The 19,378-nt window shown below is 50.4% G+C and overlaps 10 protein-coding genes across 10 annotated transcripts; 5 read left to right on the forward strand and 5 right to left on the reverse strand.

Annotated features, from left to right (window-relative positions):
- Window positions 1-541: 541 nt before the first annotated feature.
- JCM6883_004239 (zinc finger Ran-binding domain-containing protein) lies at window positions 542-2,508 on the forward strand (the record flags this gene model as incomplete). The annotated part of the gene is made up of 2 exons (XM_076635353.1): window positions 542-1,747; window positions 1,810-2,508. 2 exons carry the CDS (start codon window positions 542-544, stop codon window positions 2,506-2,508), a joined length of 1,905 nt encoding a protein of 634 aa, XP_076484662.1.
- A 469-nt stretch (window positions 2,509-2,977) lies between these two features.
- On the reverse strand, window positions 2,978-4,808 carry TFB4 (TFIIH/NER complex subunit TFB4; the record flags this gene model as incomplete). Its single annotated transcript, XM_076635354.1, has 9 exons — window positions 2,978-3,185; window positions 3,270-3,306; window positions 3,374-3,509; window positions 3,591-3,731; window positions 3,874-4,031; window positions 4,169-4,207; window positions 4,284-4,498; window positions 4,561-4,706; window positions 4,770-4,808. The coding sequence occupies 9 exons, from the start codon at window positions 4,806-4,808 to the stop codon at window positions 2,978-2,980; spliced, it is 1,119 nt and encodes a 372-aa protein (XP_076484663.1).
- A 104-nt stretch (window positions 4,809-4,912) lies between these two features.
- On the forward strand, window positions 4,913-6,922 carry JCM6883_004241 (uncharacterized protein; the record flags this gene model as incomplete). Its single annotated transcript, XM_076635355.1, has 3 exons — window positions 4,913-5,138; window positions 5,203-5,929; window positions 6,007-6,922. The coding sequence occupies 3 exons, from the start codon at window positions 4,913-4,915 to the stop codon at window positions 6,920-6,922; spliced, it is 1,869 nt and encodes a 622-aa protein (XP_076484664.1).
- Window positions 6,923-7,221: 299 nt separating this feature from the next.
- On the reverse strand, window positions 7,222-8,391 carry JCM6883_004242 (uncharacterized protein; the record flags this gene model as incomplete). Its single annotated transcript, XM_076635356.1, has 1 exon — window positions 7,222-8,391. One exon carries the CDS (start codon window positions 8,389-8,391, stop codon window positions 7,222-7,224), a length of 1,170 nt encoding a protein of 389 aa, XP_076484665.1.
- Window positions 8,392-9,873: 1,482 nt separating this feature from the next.
- On the forward strand, window positions 9,874-11,308 carry JCM6883_004243 (uncharacterized protein; the record flags this gene model as incomplete). Its single annotated transcript, XM_076635357.1, has 6 exons — window positions 9,874-10,134; window positions 10,198-10,256; window positions 10,317-10,875; window positions 10,945-11,013; window positions 11,079-11,183; window positions 11,252-11,308. The coding sequence occupies 6 exons, from the start codon at window positions 9,874-9,876 to the stop codon at window positions 11,306-11,308; spliced, it is 1,110 nt and encodes a 369-aa protein (XP_076484666.1).
- A 494-nt stretch (window positions 11,309-11,802) lies between these two features.
- Window positions 11,803-12,425, reverse strand: JCM6883_004244 (non-histone chromosomal protein 6; the record flags this gene model as incomplete). Its single annotated transcript, XM_076635358.1, has 4 exons — window positions 11,803-12,000; window positions 12,068-12,126; window positions 12,197-12,278; window positions 12,360-12,425. 4 exons carry the CDS (start codon window positions 12,423-12,425, stop codon window positions 11,803-11,805), a joined length of 405 nt encoding a protein of 134 aa, XP_076484667.1.
- A 789-nt stretch (window positions 12,426-13,214) lies between these two features.
- On the forward strand, window positions 13,215-14,806 carry JCM6883_004245 (OSBP family protein; the record flags this gene model as incomplete). The annotated part of the gene is made up of 7 exons (XM_076635359.1): window positions 13,215-13,260; window positions 13,384-13,497; window positions 13,566-13,716; window positions 13,781-14,001; window positions 14,086-14,516; window positions 14,578-14,700; window positions 14,765-14,806. The coding sequence occupies 7 exons, from the start codon at window positions 13,215-13,217 to the stop codon at window positions 14,804-14,806; spliced, it is 1,128 nt and encodes a 375-aa protein (XP_076484668.1).
- A 450-nt stretch (window positions 14,807-15,256) lies between these two features.
- On the reverse strand, window positions 15,257-16,668 carry JCM6883_004246 (type II 3-dehydroquinate dehydratase; the record flags this gene model as incomplete). Its single annotated transcript, XM_076635360.1, has 8 exons — window positions 15,257-15,319; window positions 15,487-15,574; window positions 15,701-15,788; window positions 15,887-15,926; window positions 16,011-16,027; window positions 16,190-16,287; window positions 16,407-16,537; window positions 16,648-16,668. 8 exons carry the CDS (start codon window positions 16,666-16,668, stop codon window positions 15,257-15,259), a joined length of 546 nt encoding a protein of 181 aa, XP_076484669.1.
- A 342-nt stretch (window positions 16,669-17,010) lies between these two features.
- On the reverse strand, window positions 17,011-17,754 carry JCM6883_004247 (NADH dehydrogenase [ubiquinone] 1 alpha subcomplex subunit 6; the record flags this gene model as incomplete). The annotated part of the gene is made up of 5 exons (XM_076635361.1): window positions 17,011-17,091; window positions 17,211-17,241; window positions 17,321-17,346; window positions 17,431-17,579; window positions 17,649-17,754. 5 exons carry the CDS (start codon window positions 17,752-17,754, stop codon window positions 17,011-17,013), a joined length of 393 nt encoding a protein of 130 aa, XP_076484670.1.
- A 95-nt stretch (window positions 17,755-17,849) lies between these two features.
- TFA2 (transcription factor TFIIE subunit TFA2) lies at window positions 17,850-18,882 on the forward strand (the record flags this gene model as incomplete). The annotated part of the gene is made up of 4 exons (XM_076635362.1): window positions 17,850-18,080; window positions 18,214-18,475; window positions 18,565-18,633; window positions 18,716-18,882. The coding sequence occupies 4 exons, from the start codon at window positions 17,850-17,852 to the stop codon at window positions 18,880-18,882; spliced, it is 729 nt and encodes a 242-aa protein (XP_076484671.1).
- Between the last annotated feature and the right edge of the window lie 496 nt (window positions 18,883-19,378).

The following is a 19,378-nucleotide window of genomic DNA, read 5'->3' on the forward strand; positions in this document are numbered from 1 at the left end:
AATATCTCAACATTCTTTCAATAAGCATACGTTGATCGTTACTTGTAGACAGGTAATTCGCAACCTAAACAATGAGATCGCTTGGAAAAATGACTTCGCTTCGGCAACGACTCAACAAGCGTTACGACACCCACCTTCACACGTCTGGGCATGTGCGAAGCTTACGAGAGAAGATAACGAGATCTTCGCGTTTCAACTGGGAGAGAAGCGGACGAGGTAAAGATTTCAAGGAGTTTCCTGCGCTTGGAGGCGAAAGTGAAGGACTGACATTTCTTCGCTCTCCTCTCGACCTCCACGCCTTTCTACATACTGCGAACCAGACACTCAGTCTCGACCCGACGTTTCACGAACGCTCTCTTCTCTCTCTTCTTGAACCTTTACCTCTTTCGACACTTTCTCTCTCCCTCACTTTCGTTCAACTCGGACCCCCTTCACTCGTTTATTCAACTTTCGTCACTCGTTTCAACCCTCTCCCATCGCGACCTCCTCTCTCGCACCGTCGAATATGGCCACCTTCGGCAGCTTCACAACTTCGTCGAGCATGTTTGACGCGTCGTCGACTCTCCTCGACTCCTCGCCTCGACCTCCTTCTCCCTCTCTTGAATCCTCGACGCGCCTTTCCCGCGACGAAGGACACAACTACCGCACTCCTCCTTCTCAGGCCCCTCAATACTTCAAGGTCAATTACTCGAGTTACAGCAGCGACGAAGCGAGTGAAGATGGGGACGACGTCCCTCCAACACCCGGCGACTTTGACTCCTTCCGTTCGATTTCGATCTTATCGTCGAGGAATGGAGACGGAATGAGCAAGCTACCGAAGATCCGAGAGGGAAACCACGCAGCAGGACTCGAAGGCGACGACTCTCTCTCACTTTCGCCGGTCGCCAGCTCTTTCTATCCTTCATTCGGAGACTTCCTACCTTCCGTCAAGACTCGACAGCAAGCGATCGAGAGGAACGGTCTCGGATTAGGAGATCTGACCGAAAGTCACGAGGAGGTCACAACATTAGACAAGATCGAATTACTCTCTCAACAACTCGCTCGCAAGTTCGACCTCGACGATGAGAAGACGGTGGAGGCGAGACCTGTCGTTGAGGGTGAACCTCGTCAAGCTCTTTCGCCCATCACTGGTGCCTCCGTTTTCGCTCCCTTCGCGACTTTCTCCCCCAATACCGATTCTTTCACCTTCTTCCCATCTCCCGAATGGAAAGCGAACGAACAAGGATCGCGAAACGGGAAGAAAGAGGAGGAGGAGCCCGTCGCTTCGTCGGCCGCTTTGCGGTCACCTGAACCTGAGCTCGGTGTCGCAGCGTTCCCGATGCGCAAATCTCTATCGGCCTCTCACGTTATCGTTACTCCTCCCTCGACTCCCGTTCGCAACGCAAACTACCGAACTCAAGCTCCTTCGATGCAACAATCTCGATCTCTCCCGGTTCCGGTCTCCCTCTCACCATCGCGTTCTCCATTCACCGCTCCCTCTCCCTCTCCGACTCGTTCCTCCTTCTCTCAATCCGCTCAACCTCTCTCGCCTCATCGATACGGCGGAACACCTCCTGGAGTCTACCCTCTCAGTCCTCACGACACGGAAAGGATCGCGAAGTTGCACAATGGTCGAATTCCTACCCTCGAACAGCTCTGTCCCGAGCCTGTTCACCCTTCCGCGCAACCTCCTATCGTCAACACCGGGAATCAAGGAGTCATGGTCGTTCAGCAAGGTGATTGGAAATGTGGAACTTGCTCATTCGTCGTAAGTTTCTCCCCGTCTCTCCCGATCTTCTCTGTACTGACCTGCTGAGCTCGAACAACCAGAACTGGAGACGACGCAAGATCTGCCTCCGATGCTTCCCTTTCGCCAACGATATCGGGAACATTCTCACGATTCAATCTCAACGTGCGGCTAACCTCGCAACCCCGATGTCGGCACCAGCTCATCAAACCAACTTCCTCATCCCCGATCCCACTCGCGGTCAATTCGACTTCTCCCCTTCGGCAACGGGCTACCCTTCTGCTCGTTCGCGTCAAACTCAACCCTATCTCCTCGTTCCCCCTCCTCAGATGCCTCATTCAGCTTCGCCGACCCGCTCGACCTTCAATCTTCATGCTCCTCCTTCTCCAACCCGTTACCTCAGTCCTTCACCCTCTCCTTCATCGGCGTACCAATCTCAATACCACTCCTCTTCGGAGGGAGAGCGATTCTATTCGACCCCTTCCTCTTCCTTGTCGTCTCTCAACGCCATCTCTGCAGGAGATCTTGCCATACGACGAGCTTCAAAGTTACAACAGATTGCGGCCTCTTCGTCGTCGAACGGAGCGAGGAAATACCCTTCGATTCAACCGCTCAATCTCTCGAATTACTCTCAACAATGCCAATACGCGGCTCAAGCTCAAACTTCTCCTACTTACGAACGTCGCGACTACGAGCAATATCATCGCGAATCTCCTCCTTCTCCCACGCGATACCTTAACCAACAAGCTCGTCAGAACGTCATGATCGGAGCCGAACTCTGAGGAAGCTTTCTCTTTCGACTCAGTGGCGGAAGCAGCAGCAGTAGTAAACGGAAGGAACGTACTCTCAACGATCGCAACTCACCAACAGGAGGAAAGCACGAGGACGATCGATCTCATCAAGTAAACTATATCAAACGAAAAAAAAAAAAAACATCTCTCAAAGGCGGACCCTTTCTCTCTTCTCTATCTTTTGCATTTTCTCATGTCCATTCTTATGTCTCCCTTGCAAGGCTCGTGATTGTAATCGTGTACTGTATATGGTCTTCGTTTTGTTCGCTCATGTAACGCATTCTTCTCATCGACTCGTATCGCTCTCTCGATACACAATGCGTGGATCTATCCCTCTCTGACTTCGCGATACTATGCTCGGACTGGAGAAGAGCGCGAACAACAACGTTTGAAATGACAACAAGGTTAAAACGACAAAGTACATTCGATAGGAGGGAACTCGATTCGACTCCACCCGTGCTCAGGGACTCGTCGCTCCACCTCCCCCTCCTGCTGCTCCATTCACACTCACCTGGGTCGCTCGCGGTGGCGCGGGACTCGCAGTTTCTCTTCCTGAAACCCCTCCAGCCGGTGCTCCTTTCCTTTTCTTCGGAGGTCCAGCTCCGTTCGTAGGTTTCGGTCTTGCGCCGAATCCGAGTCGTTTGAGGGTCGACATGGGGAATTTCGTACTATTCCGAGTTATTACATGGTGAGCAATCTTAGGCTCCCGTCGATCGAGTGCAGTCAGAGAGGAGAGGATGGATAAAGCTTACCGACAAGTTGTGCAGACTGGTAATGGTGAGCAAAAGACTGATACGACGAGAATCCCGTTAGATCAACATGAGTTTATTGGGATCAGAGGAAGGAGTCGACGTACTCGAGAGACAAACCGAACAAACGAAACCCAAATCGACAATCTTGCGATGACAGAAACAAGCAGCCCTCAAATCTACTTGATCTTGTTTCGCTCGATTCAGGTGTTTACTCGCTAGAGGTCCACTCAGGAAATTGACCTGCGCAAGATACCCGACTCGTCAGTTTTCCTACGCGGTCGCAATGAGAAAACGAAAGGAAGAAGGCAAGGTCAGACAGACGAGTAGGTACTGCAATAAACCAGAGCGAGTTTGACCGTTCGAAGGTAGCTTGTAGTATACTCCTGAAGTGAGATGCGTAGCTTGTTGGAGGAAAGTCGAATCCGATTTGCCGAGGATTTTCAAGCAGTCGATTGAGATGCCCTGGTTTCGTTCACAAGCCATCAGCTCAATCGTATCTCTCATAAGGTACAGCGTTATTGCCCTCCAGGCTCGAGAGTTCAGCGTGAAGAGGCGAAGGAGGACGGCTACACTTGAGAACGTCAGAAAGCAAAGGGGAGCTCACTGTTTTCTGAGCGGTAAAGATACAATTCATGATCGGAACGTATTGTGAAGGTTCGTCGGGCGTGACTGAGAGGATCAAGATCCTTGGTTGAACTCGAACGTTGCTATTTTCTGAGGAAGACTTGGTTCCATTCGACGTCGACGAGGAGGAGGCGATTGCTGTTGTAGATGAGGAAGAGAGTGATAGTCGATTGATGTCTGTATGAGCTCAGATAGAGAGTTTGATCAGAGAATGCCAGATGTTGCTTCGATTGACGAGAACTGGCTCCGGCGATATGGTAGGGGCGATAACTCACGACATAGAGCCATCGACAATGCGCCGACGAGATTGACGCCTGAAGAACGAGTCGAAAGCGATGCAGAGTCAGTATCAGAGATCATGGAGCTGCAGCGGAAAGCAGAATATTCTACCTGTTCTTGGTGATTCTTCCGTTTCTGCATCGACGGCAGGTAGCTCCTTGACCAGCGCTTTCACACCTTTCACTACATTCTCGTCGACTACCCTGAATGACTGATAGACGTTGCTTTCTCGCTCCTCTGTGCGTTTCCTTTCCCTCGATTCTTCAGTTTCGAACGGATCTTCTGCTTCTGGTTGAGGTGGAAGCTGAGATGAATACAATTGACGTCTGTGTCCGTCTTCCTACCTTTAAGCTCTCGATCGAATGCACTAAACGGAGAAAGAACCCACGCAGTTCTGTTGGTCGCGGCGAAGAGAGCGATTTGATTCTCGTGTCTGAGGGCGAGATGACTGTTTGCGAACACGAGGATCTGATCTAGTGCATTGTCAAGCGTCAAATGGGTCGATCCAGACCATGCGAGCGTGTTCAAGTCGAGCTGATTGAACAAGAGAGTCTGTCAGCTCAATTGAGCGAGGCAGGTGAAGGAGAGGCGGCTCACGATCAGACAGAGTAGATCCCCGGTCACTTGAGTCGCCATCAGAGTCTCAGACTCGATTAGAGTGAAGCGAAAGCGAACGAGAGATGAAGAATCCGGAATCGCTTCTTTCTCCCTCTCTCCACTAACCTTGCGACGATGACAACATGTCTTACAGACCGCTAACCTCCTTCAAACCTCTCGGTGGGCCGGGTCCCGTTCCAGGCCGTCCTTCTGTCGCTCAACATTCAACGTCATTTAACTCGAACAACCGCGGCAATCACAGCGCAAAAGGGAAACAGAAAGCTACTGAAGAGGATGAACGGGAATGGGAACTCGATGAAGAGGTGGAACAGCAAGCAGCAGCGCAGCCAAAACAGGGAGTGATGAGATGTCAGTTCTCCTTCCTCTTTTCTCTCCGAACTGTAGACCTTGGTGCTGACAATTGGCTTGACAGCCATGAGCTCATTCTTGCCTCCTACTCCAACCCTACCGAATGTGGGAGCGAACAAGTCTTCCTCTACAACAACTGCAAAATCGAAACAAACTTCCAGACGACCTCCGCCTCCTCCAGCTCGAAAACAGATCAAGAGGATCTTGGTTACCGAATCAGAACAGGTGGAATGGGACAGAGAGGAAGAACTGGAAGAAGCAGAACAGGGACGACAATCAGAAGAGGAAAGGGGAGGGAAACGAAGGAAGCGAGCTCAAGGCGCTCGCGAAACTCCTTCTCCACCTCCTCCTCAAGCTAGGCAGCCCCCAACTAGATCTCTCACGTCGATCTTGAAGAAACCACCTCTGCCTTCTCCCCCTCCTCCTCCAATTCCTCGATCGATGAAACCTATCACTCGTACCAATCCTCTCGCAACCACCTCGAATCTGCATCCTCCAGCATCTCCATCTACTTCTGAACCCGAATCAGCACCAACATCTCAGGCATCCACTCCGATTGTCACGAAACCTCTCACTTTACATTCAGCGAAATTGTTCAACGCGCAAATCAACGATTCCGCCCAAAGACCGAAGAAGCTATTGACGACTCTACAAGCACCACCAAAGATCAAACTCGAGCGCGATGGTATTACAGGAGGAGATGATGGAGCTAGAGTCTTGGAGGACGAGGAATTCTCGTTTTCTTCTCCGGAAAAGAAAGGTGGCGGGAAGAAGAACAAGAATTACCTACCGTGAGTCTTCTCACACTCTCTCGTTACTCGTGAACGCACGACTGATCGGTATCTATAATCGTTCGCCTACGTTTCAGTTCGGGTATCGCAGCTCGAGCCAACTCGATTCTCACCGCCGCAAAGACGGATCACACTCTGTGGCTACATGACTTATCGAGGAAGCTCATTTCTGCTTCGACTGAAGACAAGAAAGTCGAAACGACCGAGTCAGCCGGAGGAGGCAGAAACAAGCGAGAACTCGAGGCGCTGCTGGAACCCGATCTCAAATTGATCATCGTTGACGTTCTCGATCCTACAACCCAAACAACGAACGACGAAAACCCGGGCGGAGAAACCCGACCACGAGGAGGAGGAGGTCATCAGCGAACCCTTCTCACTCGTTGTCGACTCGATCTCTCGGCCACCACTTCCCCGTCCTCCTCCCCGAACGAGCCAGAAGAAGAACCGAACGATCTTGACCTGACGGGACTCGTACTGTTCTCGCTTCACAATTATCGAAACTCTTCGACTTCTTCTTCGAAATCGTCCGGTTCTTCCTTCTCTCACCCTCAAATTCGACCCAGGCCGCAAGACAAAATCAAAGACGATGACGCCTTGAGAACGAGGTCGTTGTTCATCCCTCAGGGTCCTCTCGATTTCAGAACGTTTCGACCGGATCTCGAAGTGTGGGTATTTGCGAGTGAGGGAGGCGGCTGTGGAGGGATCAGCGAGATTGAGCTGAATGAGGATCCAGAAACGTGGAGAGTGAGTCCTGAGGCAAAGAGAAAAGAAGAGGAGGTCAAGAAAGAACGGCAACGAGAAGGGGATGGAGCAGAGGTGGACGAGATGGAGCTCGAGCCAGAGGATGGAGATCGTGCGAAGATAAGATGGAGCAGTAATCTCAGGAGCATTGACGAAATGGAGCGGGAGGAAGAGGAACGACGCAAGGAGGAAAAGAAGAGGGAAAGGGTGAGAAAAGGATTGGTCGTAACAAAGTTCGGAATCCTCGTCTGATTGTACCTTTCAGCTCTTTTCTTGTCTCCTGTGATTGTGCGATCTCGTCGTGTGGAACGATCCCTTTTGAGCCTCGTGCTCTGACAATGAGCGGATTGTTTCCGTTCTTCCTCTCTGAGACTCAACGAAAGCTGCCCGCCTACCATCTCTCTCGAGCAGTGTCTCAAAGCCGAGAACAATCTCAAGCGATGACGGTTGCCCGCTAGAAAAGGCGTGTACATTCCTTTCGAATGAACAGAGTAAAAACTATATCAACAACAGAGAGCAGAGTATCCTACGAATTAAGAGGAAGACCAGAATTAAAAAGCATGAGGGTGACCGAAAGGAATTGATGAGGTATCACCAGGTGGAGAGAAAACGGGAGGATTAAGGATCTTTTCGAGGCTCGCGTTCGCTGATATGCGTCGAGTCGAGGAGGAAGAAGTGAGAGACTGTGGCTGGTCGTTGAAGGAAGACTGGGCTTGTGGAGGAGCGTTGACGCGAATAGGTTCAGAGTGAGAACGAGATGGTTCATCGGGGGAAAAGTCGAAGGAAAGGGAAGTCGAAGCGAGTTGTTCAAGTCGCCCCACGTCGACCGCAAGAGAGTGATTGCGGTGAGGAGGAAGAGGACGAGGAGACGAATGGTAAGGATGAGGGATGCGCAGGGCGTGAGGTCGAATGAGTTCAGAGGGTTGTTGAAATGATTGAAAGTGATCGTATCCTTCTCCTCTTTGCGAGTAGTAGGAGCGTGGAGCGTCGTGATTCGAAGGAAGGGGAGCAGAATGACTCGAAGGCAGAAACGGTCCGGAAAAATTTGTCGTTTCGAAGGAAATGAACTGATTCTGATAGTCGCCTTCGTTAGGATTGAAAGAGTGATACGAACGATCGGAGGAAGAGGGAAGAAACGATTCGAAGTCGAGGAACCCTAGCCCAATTTCGGCGGACTGAGAAACGTCGAGAGGTTTGTCGTGAGGAGGAGCGATCCAGGGAATCGACTCGAGATCACTCGATAACTGGAGAGGCTTAGATCGATGCGTTTTAGAGGTCGATGTTTCGAATCCGTTACTCCAGGGCGGCGCCCAAGGCGAGAATTGAGGAGAACCGTGATGAAAGGGGGAGAAACTCGAATCTGACGAAGTCGAGCGGGAAAGGGCAGGAGTGTGATCCATCGAGTGAGACGAGGAGGAAGAGGAGGAGCAAAAGCTGTCGAAAAGGTCGTCTCGGTATCTCGGCGGTGTCGAAGCTCTGGGCAAAGGAATCGAAGGTGGAGAGAGAAGAAAGCGCGGCGGCGAGTCGAACGGAACAGTCGGCTCCAAAAGAAACGCTTTATGGTCTTCCAGTCTACGTCGAATCTCTAATCGTGAAATCGGGGAGTCGAGTCCGATCGAGTTACGAGCTCGAGGTTGCCGCGGTCGAAGTGTTTCGTACTTTTCCAAAGGCGCTTTGTCGTCCTCCTCCTGCAAGGGATCGACGAGAGATGTCGTTGACATAGGCTTCGACCGAAGAGAAGATGTTTCCGTATAGACCGGTCGCATGAGGTGGATCGCGCTCGAATCGAATGGAACAAAGGCGCCCGAGTAATCGCTACACCTCCTGCTGAGTCAACTACGGGTCCACATCTCGAAGGTCAGAGTGAAGAGACTCACATGAAGACGTAAAAGTTCTTGCGCTCTTCGCCAAACAACTTTTCCTCGTTTACTCTCTGAAAACCGAATTGTTCGAGCTTTCTCTGAAGGAGCACTCAAAGAACAGAATCAGCTTTTACCCTTGCAGGCTGTACGTAGAGTGCGACTCACGATCAACTGGCTCATACGGGCTATCCCGAGCTGACGAAGCTTTTCGAACGGAACTTCAGAGACGGCGCGAATTGCGAAAGAATGGTCGACCTTCCAGTATAGCCATCTCAGATCGCGAGACTCGTTGAGTAGACTGTAGATACGATCAGATATCAGCGATACGTTGGAGGGAGTAGAAGGGGAAGGAGGTGAAAACGGACCAGTGCAAAGCTTGAAGCCAAACTGTAGCTCCTGCATTGTCGAACTCGTTCGAATCGTTCATCTCTCGAGCTCCGGTCGTACCCCTTCGGTCGAATGGCGTGTCGTAGTCGAATCGGAGGATCCTCGAGTGTCAAGAGCAAGAGAAGAAGCGAAGAAGCGAAAAAGTTGAATGAACCGAAGGGCGAACTCCGAGCCGACGTTTCGGATTCGAGCCTCCATTCTCCTTCCGCGTGGTAGTAGATCAAGGATGAGGAGCTCTCCGAAAGTTCAAGAGACCGTTAACCGTTCTGCTCTGAAATTCGAGGCAGAATTGCAGAAATGCTCCGAATGAGGGGGGAGAAGAAGTCGCATCTCGCCTTCTTCCGTGACGTTTCCTGCAGGCTCACATGAGGCTGTCCGACTCATGTAGATCGAGTCGATCTACACAACAGATCTCCGTTGGAAGTTGGCGATTTGGCTTTGTTCTAATCTTCTTGTTTCTCGACGTGTTGGGGAAGCTGGGTCGAGGTTGAACCGCTGTAAGCTCGATAGACATCTTGAGTGTATGCTCGAGATAGCTTGAAGCTGTTCAGAGTCGTTGCTGTGAAGGGAGAGAGCTCAAGCGCTCAAGAGATGAAAATCGCAACTTCGCTCCTTTTCCACTCTACACCATCTCCAGCAGCCCCGGAACAGCATACAATGTGTACAAGACTGTACTATAGTCGACTGATGTGCCGCTCAGTGCGCTGCGACTCCCTCCTCGCTCCGTTTGTCATTCGTCATTCAACTTCCGCCCTCGCCGTAACTCCTTCCGCTCGGGCTCCTCCCCTTTCCCGCTCGAAGCCTACCCTAGTTCCCTCAGATGGACTCGGGCCCCTTCGCGAACCGAACGTACACTCGAGGTGTTTGCGCTGAATGTCTTCTCCGCTCTTGGTCTCATCGTTTCTCCGGGCTACGTCTCTCTCCGTCTCTTCTTGACCACCGACAAAGACCAAGATGGATCACATACACAACGAGACAAGCGTATGGAGGATACAGCAAGCGATCGACCACCTACCTCTCGCTCTCCAAGACGTTTCAAACTCCCCTTACCGCTTTCAACGCGCAAGCATCACCGTGACGGGCGCCTGCGCTTTATGGTATCATGTCTTCTCGCACCCGGTCGATTTGCGTCCGACCGCCTGGGGTTTCCAGTCTAATCCGGAACTAGAGGCTGAAAGGATCGTTGGCTTTTTGAGCTTTCCCCGGCTTCATACTGTGAGTTCCCTCTCTTTCGGCCGGTTAGGAGGACAGAGTTGGCTTATTGAGGGATATGTATAGCGGTATATACTTCACGTAGAGTCGGCTGAACGAAATGGGCGGGAAGAAGAGCTGGATCTGTGAGCTCTGCATCAATACTCTCTTCCTCTTCGCGATAGGCTGACTCCCTGACTAAACAGGGACGACGAGGAGGAAAAATGGATCGCACCTCTCGACATCATCTACTCCTCTCGAGCGATTCCTTCGAAAAGCTTCGACCTTAAAGATCATCCCCGAATCGAAATCAAAATCGCTAATGGAATTTGGATCGTCCTCGATCTCGTCTACAGCTTCCTAGAGACGAATTCTCGTCAGGTCTCCTCTCCCAAACCCTCCAAGCTCCCGCAATCAGTACTGAAGGACCTCGAAACGGCCGTGGCGACTCTCGCTCTCCTCCTTTACTCGACTGAACGATACGCGCAACATCGATCCTCGTTAGGCCTGATCGCCTTCTCTCACTCGGAGAGGAAGGTCATCAATGCGATTCGGGAGGACCCGAATTTTGAGCGGTACGCGGGAGCGCTCACCTGGTTCGTTAACCTTCGAGATGCGGAATTATCGAAATTCAGTCGGATCGGTGCGAAGTACTATTATAGCAACAACACTCGGGCGGATGTTTATGTAGCTTCGTTACAAGAACACGCGGGATTGGCCCTCAAGATCAAACGATCTTTGTTGGGACTGCAAAATTCATTACTTGTCAGTTCTCCCTGTTGATCTCCTCAATCTGAGTGCTCCCCAGTCTGACGAGGCTTTGTGAACGTGTAGAAACTCTATCGGGAGACGAGTGTGACGATGGAACGGGCGCCCAAGACGAATTGGGGACTCAGCAACCAGGTAAATGAGCTCAACCCACCTCAGATCTCTTTGACTCTGCTAACTCATTTTCCCGTGTGCGACAGTGGCACAACCTCGTCTCAGTGCTGAGTCACCCTCAGTTTGATTTCAGAGGAGAACCTTCCGTGTTCGAGCGAAGTCAGGCTAGGAATCATCATCGTCGGGAATCGGTTAGCTCTTCGACTCGCGAACGATCTAGGTCGCCTCGGAACACTCCTCCTGCGGATGAACGATTCAGGGCGAGGAGCAGGAGAAGGTCGAGGTCAAGATCGCCGGTCTGGCGCAGATCCAATAGTTCATCTCCTTGAGTTTTCAAATCTCTTCCTGTTTGGCGCAATGCCTGTATCGTTTCTTCATCTTTGCCAGTCTCTGGTGCAACCTCGATTTTGAAGCGCGCTCAGCGTCAGGACTTTCGCTCGCAACGAGACTAAGTAGAGAGAAGGAGAAAGGAAAAGATTAATCACAAACGGAGAATACAACTTGTCAGAGAAACACAGAAGGACAAACTACCGATAAAGGGAGTGGAGACATCTCTCCTGTTGGGGATAGAAGATCGAATAGGAGGCGAGAAGAGAGGAGGGGAATAGAATCAGAACGAGGAGGGGGGAATCATTCTTTTTAACTACACACACACACAGCGAGGGCGCGAGGAAACAGATGGAGAAGAGCGGGAGATGAAGGTTTTGTCGTAGGGAATCGAACGTAGGGAGGATAGAGATCAGAGTAGAGTGAAAGGCGAAAAATGGAGGGGAGAGGTCGAAGATGGAAAACCGACGTATTCGAGTTGATTTACTCCGAGTCCTCATCGTCGTCGTCAGCCTTCGCGGCAGGTTCATCCGAAGCTTCGTCTTCCGATTCAACCTTCTTTGCCTTTTTCTTCGGCGCGGCTTTCTTGGGAGCAGGAGCGTCTTCACCTTCGGGAGGAGTGTAGTCTGCCTTCTCCTTCTCGTAACGAGCTTTGTCCTCTTTCGCTTTCTCCTCGAAGGGCTATCAACGAAAGAGAAAGGGAGAGTCAGCTATGATTTGAAGCAAAAGAGAAATGAGAAAGACGTACAGCACGCTCATCAGCGTCAGCTTCCTTCCACTTCGCACCGAGGAGTTTACCGATTTCACCTATCGAGTCACGAAGACGGGTATCAGTTATCGCTCAGAGCAGGAGAGGAGAGAGGGAGAAAGGACGAACCGAAAGTAACATCGGGGTTCTCTTCCTTTACTTCAGCGCGTTTCGCTTGCGAGAAGTGCATGTAAGCCGAAAGGGGACGTTTCTGTTCGTTGATGGTCGAGTCGTAGAGACGGTCAGCTTGAAGGCAAACGCGTTTCTGAGAGAGAGAGCGAGATCAACGAACGGGTGCATTGGGATCTTTCTTAGCTTTGGTAGCTTTGGCGGCACGGGGTTTGGCTTCTTTAGGCATCTATACGATACAACGCGAGATGATTGCAGTTAGCGAGAGGCCAGAGAGAGAGGGTAGGGTTTGTTGATTTGTTGTTGTTTTTCCTTCGATGCGGAGACCTGAAACGTGGTCGATTTCCGACTCGTTCGATTGCTTGTGATCCTTTAGACTGATTGGGATTCGATAGAGACGCGTAGAATAGATGAATCACGTTGAAGGAGTGAGAGAGGGTAACGCGACTGAGAGGTCGAGAGAGAGCGAGAGGGAGCGACGACGACGAGCGAGGGGGGGAGAAAGGAGAAGAGGAGAGTGGCTGACTAACGATTGATAAGAACTAGAGAGAAGAGAGAGTGAAGAGAGTGAGAGTGAGAAAAAGTTGACTTTTAGGTGAGCGAGATCAAACTCACAGTGAGAGATGTGTGAGAGAAGATGTGGGCGAAATGTTAGAGAGGAAAGAGAGAGAGGCGAAATTTGTGAGAGAGGTTCCTCGCTCGCTCGCTCTCACATTCCTTTAGTTTTTTTCCCACTATCTTTCCAATGAATAATGACTTAGCAAAGTAGCGACTCATTGCAAGCAGTACTGTAGAGAAGAGACTCGCTCCCTCAGTCGAAGAGGAATCAAACACGTGACGTCAATTACTTGATTTCGTCTTCTCGCTGCTATCAGGTCTATGTACTCGTAGCGAGACACCTCGTACCATCTAGCGAGCGTCAGCCGGTTCGAGAGAGATGAAGGGATTTCGAAAATGGTGACGCGATCGTGGATCTCCCTCTCTCTACCTCACCACAATCAGCTTACGACCGAACAATATGACCAAAGAAGAAGTAGACGCCGTACCTCCCGCTCAAAAGTCAGGTCAGTCCCTTCCTTCACCTCCCTCTGCGACACCCCGCACAGCTCTCGACGCCTCTCTCATCTCGCCTCCCCGTTGACCGAACTGCTTCAGACTGACCTTGAACACGCTCGAACGATGTACAGGATGGTCATCATTCTTGAAGTCTATCGCCTCGGCATCTGGAGATCTCTCTTCGTTGACCGCACCTTCGTTCATTCTCTCTCCGACTTCTCTCTCTGAATTCCCTAGTTACTGGGGTCAGTTCACGCTCTATCTCTCTCCATCTGTAAGCGTGATGTACTGACAATCATCTGTGTGAGCGCAGGTGAACCTACCGAGTTGTTCTGTGCGATTGCGGACGGTACCTCTCCCGAAGATCGTCAGTTGAGAGTCACGAAATGGTTCATTTCTACTCTATCTGGACAATTCACGAGGCGAGAGAAGGAAACCGGTTCAGAGAAGAAACCTCTCAACCCGTCAGTTCCTCTCCTCCCTCTCGTTTGCGACATCTGAACTGAAAATCGTTTCGGTTACTGTCAGTTTCCTCGGAGAACAATTCAATGGACAATGGAACAACGGAGAACTCGTCCTTCACACTGAACAAGTCTCCCACCACCCTCCCGTCACCGCCTACTACCTCGAAAACCCAAAGAGGGGAGTTTCACTCGAAGGAAACTGCGCTCAAAAGACTACGTTCTCGGCTAGAACTCTGAGTATTCGTCAAGTCGGTCACGCGATCCTCCGAGTTAAACTCGCAGATGGTACTACCGAATGTGAGTCCCTCTCGTCCAAACTCTTCGCGCTCAAATTCGTCGCTAACACCGTGACGCTTTTTCGTTTCTCAGCTTATTTGATCACTCTCCCTAAACTCAAGATCGAAGGACTCTGGTACGGATCCCCCTACGTCGAATTAGACGGTTCCTCGTACATTCAATCCTCTCACGGTTTCCTCACCACGATCAAATACTCCGGCAAAGGATGGGTTTCGGGGAAATCTCATTCCTTCACGGCCGAAATTTCTCCAGCTCCTTCCGCTTCCCCGATTCACACGATCACGGGAGTTTGGTCAGGAGGAGAATCGGTTTATTCGAAACCTTCGAAATTCGAAGGACAAGTCTTCTTGAATGCCGATGATAACGCTTTGAGAACTCCGATTCAAGTAGCTCCGGTTGAACAACAACAGGAGTACGAGAGTAGGAGAGCTTGGAAGGCTGTTGCGGATGGAATCAGGAAGGGAGATTTCGAGGCGGCTTCTTCGGCAAAGAGTGCCCTCGAGGTAAGTTGTCTCTACCTTATCAGCTGGATCCAGTCTTGCTGATCCGGTGCGAGATTTGCAGAACTCTGAACGTCAGAAACGAAAGGATGAAGCTGCTGCTGGAACCGCTTTCCAACTTCGGTTATTCAACAAACTCCCTAACGATCCTGAATACAAACAACTCGCGGCTATGTGCAAGCACAAGGTGAGTATCTTCTTCTTGAGCGCGGCGTCGGAGCTCGTAACTGATTGAATCGTTGTTGGAACAGCCTGAGGACGAAGAATCTTATATTTTCAAATCTCGTCAATAATCCTCTCGAGGAGAGATTGTTCCCCTCCGTTTTCTTCTTGTTCTATCATCGGTCATAACTCCTTTCATTTGGCTCGACCCTCCTCTTTCACTCCCTCCGATACATGGACATAGTTTTCCTCGTCAATTTTTTTCTTTCTTTCACTGATTGTGCTTCCACCTCCTTGCGCGATGCGATCAACCTCGTTCTTACTATGTATTTCAGAACCTCGATATGACTCACTGTAACTACCTTCATTCGAATCCTCGTCCTCGTAAGGTATCTCGAGCGATCCAGTTCTGTCCGAGCGTTCGCGTTCGCTCAGTGTGCGCGATCGTAAACTTACGACAGAGTCACGTCCGCTGAGGATCAGTTGAGAACTCTCCCCTCCGTCGAACTCATAGAGTTATCTCGAACGAATCGATGAAGTGCACTGCTTTTGCACGAGAATCGGAATTACGACACAAGTTTTTACTTCTTTCCAGCTGCGGCTTGTTTCTCCACTTGTCGTTCGATCGCGCACCTTAGTCCGAGCTACTCCGACGAAATCAGGACATTGGAGAGGAGAGATCGCGACCCAAAATCCGATAGGGACAGCAGAGAAAGAAAGGAAAGATGAAAAATCGACACATCAGCTCAAAAAATCCTGGCTCATTGTAGCGTAAGGAATCGCCTAGGGACTGGAGAGGAACAGAGCGTACCTCGTAGCCCATTATTCCGCACCCACTGATCATCCCAGCACATTTCGGTGCCGTGACACTCTTGTGTCGAAATTCTTCTCTCGCGTGACTGTGACAGCACATTCGGCTTGTCAGTCACTCGGTCTCTACTACTCCTTCCAGGCGTCTACACCTCACACGTGGGAGGTCTCGATAATGTAGGAGAGAAGTTGTAGGGGAGAGAGTAGAAACTGACATGTTTGAGATATGAACCTCTACTACGGGAGAATCGCAGGCGTCGATGGCGTCGTGTAAGGCATAGGAGTAGTGGGCCCATGCTCCAGCTACCGAATCAGGATTTACTCGATGTGTCAGTACAGCTAGCTAGAGCTTGGAGGCTTTCGTAGGAAGGAGCGAAAAGAGAAGGGAAAGGGGAACGAACGATTCATTACGACTCCTCCGAGACAACGGGAATAGTGGATCTGATGAGGAGAGTGTCAAAGAGATGTCTCAGTATTCCATGTCGATGAGAGCGAGAGCTCGAAGAAGAGGAATAGAAGCCTTACGAGTTCACACATTTCACCTTTTCAACGTCGCAGACGAACAACCTCACGTCAGCTCTCACATTCTTCTCCTTGATAGCCGTCTCAGAACACCTCTCCGCCATTTCTGTCGAACTAATCCAGCACCGTAGAGAGAGGAAGAGAAGAAAACGAAGTTTCGGTTTTCCTTTTCCTCAACTCACCTTCATAATTTGTCTGAGCGCACACCACCTCGACCCCCAACTCTTTCCCAAACTTTGTCACTCTCTCTTCGATCTCTGCTAATGTGGTCGTTCCATACCTGTCATGTCAGAGCTTTCCCTCAGCTTCTTCGATAGAAAACCGAACCTACAGTCTCCTCGCCCGGCTTTGACTGGCGCCCGCGGCGGAGTCAACGGGACAGTGGAAAGATGACTCAACTGTGTAGAATCTCGTTTCCCAAACAAGTTGTGGTTCACTCCGGAAAGTAACAAGAACTTTTTCGGATCCCTTTTCACGGAGAGCGCTTCGACTGGATCGACTTTGGTGATTCGGGTTACGCCAGATTCGAGCTGTTATAGCGATGGGAGGGGAAGGGTGTCAGGTAGGGTGAGAGAGAGGAGAGGAATCGGGAGGAGCGATGTGGGGGAGAAGGGAAGAGAGGAGGAGGGAAGGAACTAACGGTTTGGAACTCTGTAGGCATCGTATAGGTTGCGCGTTGTGTAGTCGGAAGCTGAACGAGCGCGAGAGACGGGAAGAGGGAGAGTAAGGTCGGATGAAAGTTGAGAGCGGGCAGATCTCTCGTCAACCGCAGCTTCTAGAACGATGTGCTTGGCTCTCTGTGTAGCTCGTCTGTTACTCGCAGCGTTAAGAGAAAGTAGCAAGGTTTTTTGTTGTGATCAAGGAAGAAGAACAGAAAATACAGAAAAATCAAAAATTTAGAAAACGCAACGAAATGAAAACACCGCCGCGACCCCGCTCTCTGGCTACCGCTGAACCCCATGTACTCCAGACTCCTTCGCACAACAGTCCGAACGTTGACGTTTTAGGCGGTAGCGATAACTTCCTTTGCGTCGTCTCGGGAAAGGTAGAAGGATTCGAGGAAAGTGTTGGGTCGTGCTGGGAGCTATAGGTGACAAGCGCGTTCGGGACAAAGTCGTCAGTAATGTGAGGTAGAATGAGCGTAACGAGAGCAGCCGAGTCGAGAGAGGAAGGAGACGGAGAAAGCAGAAATAAGGAATTTACCTCTTCTTCAGCAAACATCCTCATTACGTGTCTGTTTGGCGAGTCACCGTCGTCAGTCAATCAACAGAGCGGCATGATAAAAGCGTGTCAGAGTGTGGAGAGGTACTCACGATTCCATCTTCCAGCAGTTGATCGTCTGAAATCCAACAAGAACCGCGCCAAACCTCATCAGCTCATCTCTCGCCTCTCCCACGCGGACGTGTAGTGAGAGTAGACTAACCTCTTGGAACTCTTGGTAACCTTTCAACAACAAGATATCAACCGCTTCAGGGTCCGAAACGTTCGAGTTCTTCTCGAACATTTCCCTAACTTTGGCCCTGATCGTGTAGGCCGGAATGTTCAACGCATACAATTGTACGATCTCATCAGCTACAACCCATCACGAGCGTGGTGGTCAGCGCTAACAGAGAGAGAGAATGATGAGGGAATGAGTATTACCGGATCTGTACCATTGTCGATAGAGGGAGCGGGAACGAGCTTGAGCGACTGGCCAAGATCCAGAAGAAGTAGTTAGACGAGCTAATCGGGCGGGAATCGTAGTCATTCTCGTTGGTTGTTGTGGTTGGAAAGGGAGAGAGTCGATTCTCGATGCGCTCTCCTCTCTCACTCCTCTCACTCACCGCGACTTTCCCGATTCTGATGGCGACGCAAGTAATCGGTCCTTCGTTAACGGGAGTAGGTAGACATTGGCAAACCCAATTGGTCCTCGCCGTCAATTTCTTGAAACAATTGAATCGACCGATTAGGTTGGAGGATCTCGCTATCACTTCGGGGATTGAAGCACTCTTGCACAACTATGAACTACTAGAGGCATTGAAGGGACATGATAGAGTCAAGTATGATTCGAGAACAGAGTTGTTTCAGTACAAGGCGAGTCTCTTACTCTCTCTCTCTCCTCTCTCCCTCCTCTTGTGTGTAGTTTTCGTGTCGTGGAGTGTGAAGTATCGTGCAATCAGAGTATTATATCATGCTCACATTTATTTCGTTCTCCGGATTCTTCCAGCCCGATTTCCTCCTCTCGTCTAAATCGGATCTCCTCTCTCTCCTCCGTCGCTACTCCCCGCAAGGTGGACTCGCGATCAAACCCCTCCGAGAATCCTGGCCTGGAGTAACTCAAGCGATCGAAGAATTGGAACAAGAGGGTAGAGTACTCGTGACGAGAACCGACGGGAAATCGGCTGCAGGAAATGGAGAGATGGGAAAGGGACAGATGAAGTGTGTGTTTTTGGACGATATTGGGAAGGAAAAGGAACCGTTGGATAAAGGTTAGTAATACCCAACCTTACTCGTTTGGGGAGCGCGCGAGAGGGGAAGGGAACTGATTGAGTTCTCGAGAGAGAGAGAAAACGAACAGAATTTCGAGATTTGTGGCATTCCCTCAAAACTCCAATGGGAGATGATCTAGTTACCGAACTACAAACTGGTACGTCTCTCTCCCTCACTCACTGCGTCGTCGGGCGGTCGAGACTGACTCGTTCTCGACACTCGACACTCGATTTTTGTAGCCGGTTTGACTTCCTCCTCTTTACCACCTCCGAACCCGGTTCAAAGAGGTAAGAAAGGATTGAAAGGGAAGAAAGGGTTGGGAAGTTCGAATAGGAGGTTCAAGATTACGAATACTCATTTGAAAGAGGTTGATTTGTCGAAGGATTTCGTTCCTCAATCGAGATGATCACCTCCTTTCCGCACGATTGTACATACTCCTTCTCAGTTGATACCCATACAGACTTTGACTCGTTTCATATACCCCTTTACATTCTCTGCACCTCCGAACCCGGTTCAAAGAGGTAAGAAAGGATTGAAAGGGAAGAAAGGGTTGGGAAGTTCGAATAGGAGGTTCAAGATTACGAATACTCATTTGAAAGAGGTTGATTTGTCGAAGGATTTCGTTCCTCAATCGAGATGATCACCTCCTTTCCGCACGATTGTACATACTCCTTCTCAGTTGATACCCATACAGACTTTGACTCGTTTCATATACCCCTTTACATTCTCTGCACATCGTTCCCGCTTTCCTTCTCTCTTCGCAACCCTTTTTCGCAACTTCAAAAATCTCGAATTCTCTCTTTTGCATTCGTTCTGTACTCCTTTCCTTGTCAGTCCTTGTCAATACTAGATCTGTGTCGTCTCTCCAAGACCAGAGCAAAAAGAGCTTGGATGCGATATGA

The sequence above is a fragment of the Sporobolomyces salmoneus genome (genome assembly GCF_050403485.1).
Source record: "Sporobolomyces salmoneus JCM6883 DNA, S_salmoneus_JCM6883_v1_ctg95, whole genome shotgun sequence".
NCBI lineage: Eukaryota > Fungi > Basidiomycota > Microbotryomycetes > Sporidiobolales > Sporidiobolaceae > Sporobolomyces > Sporobolomyces salmoneus.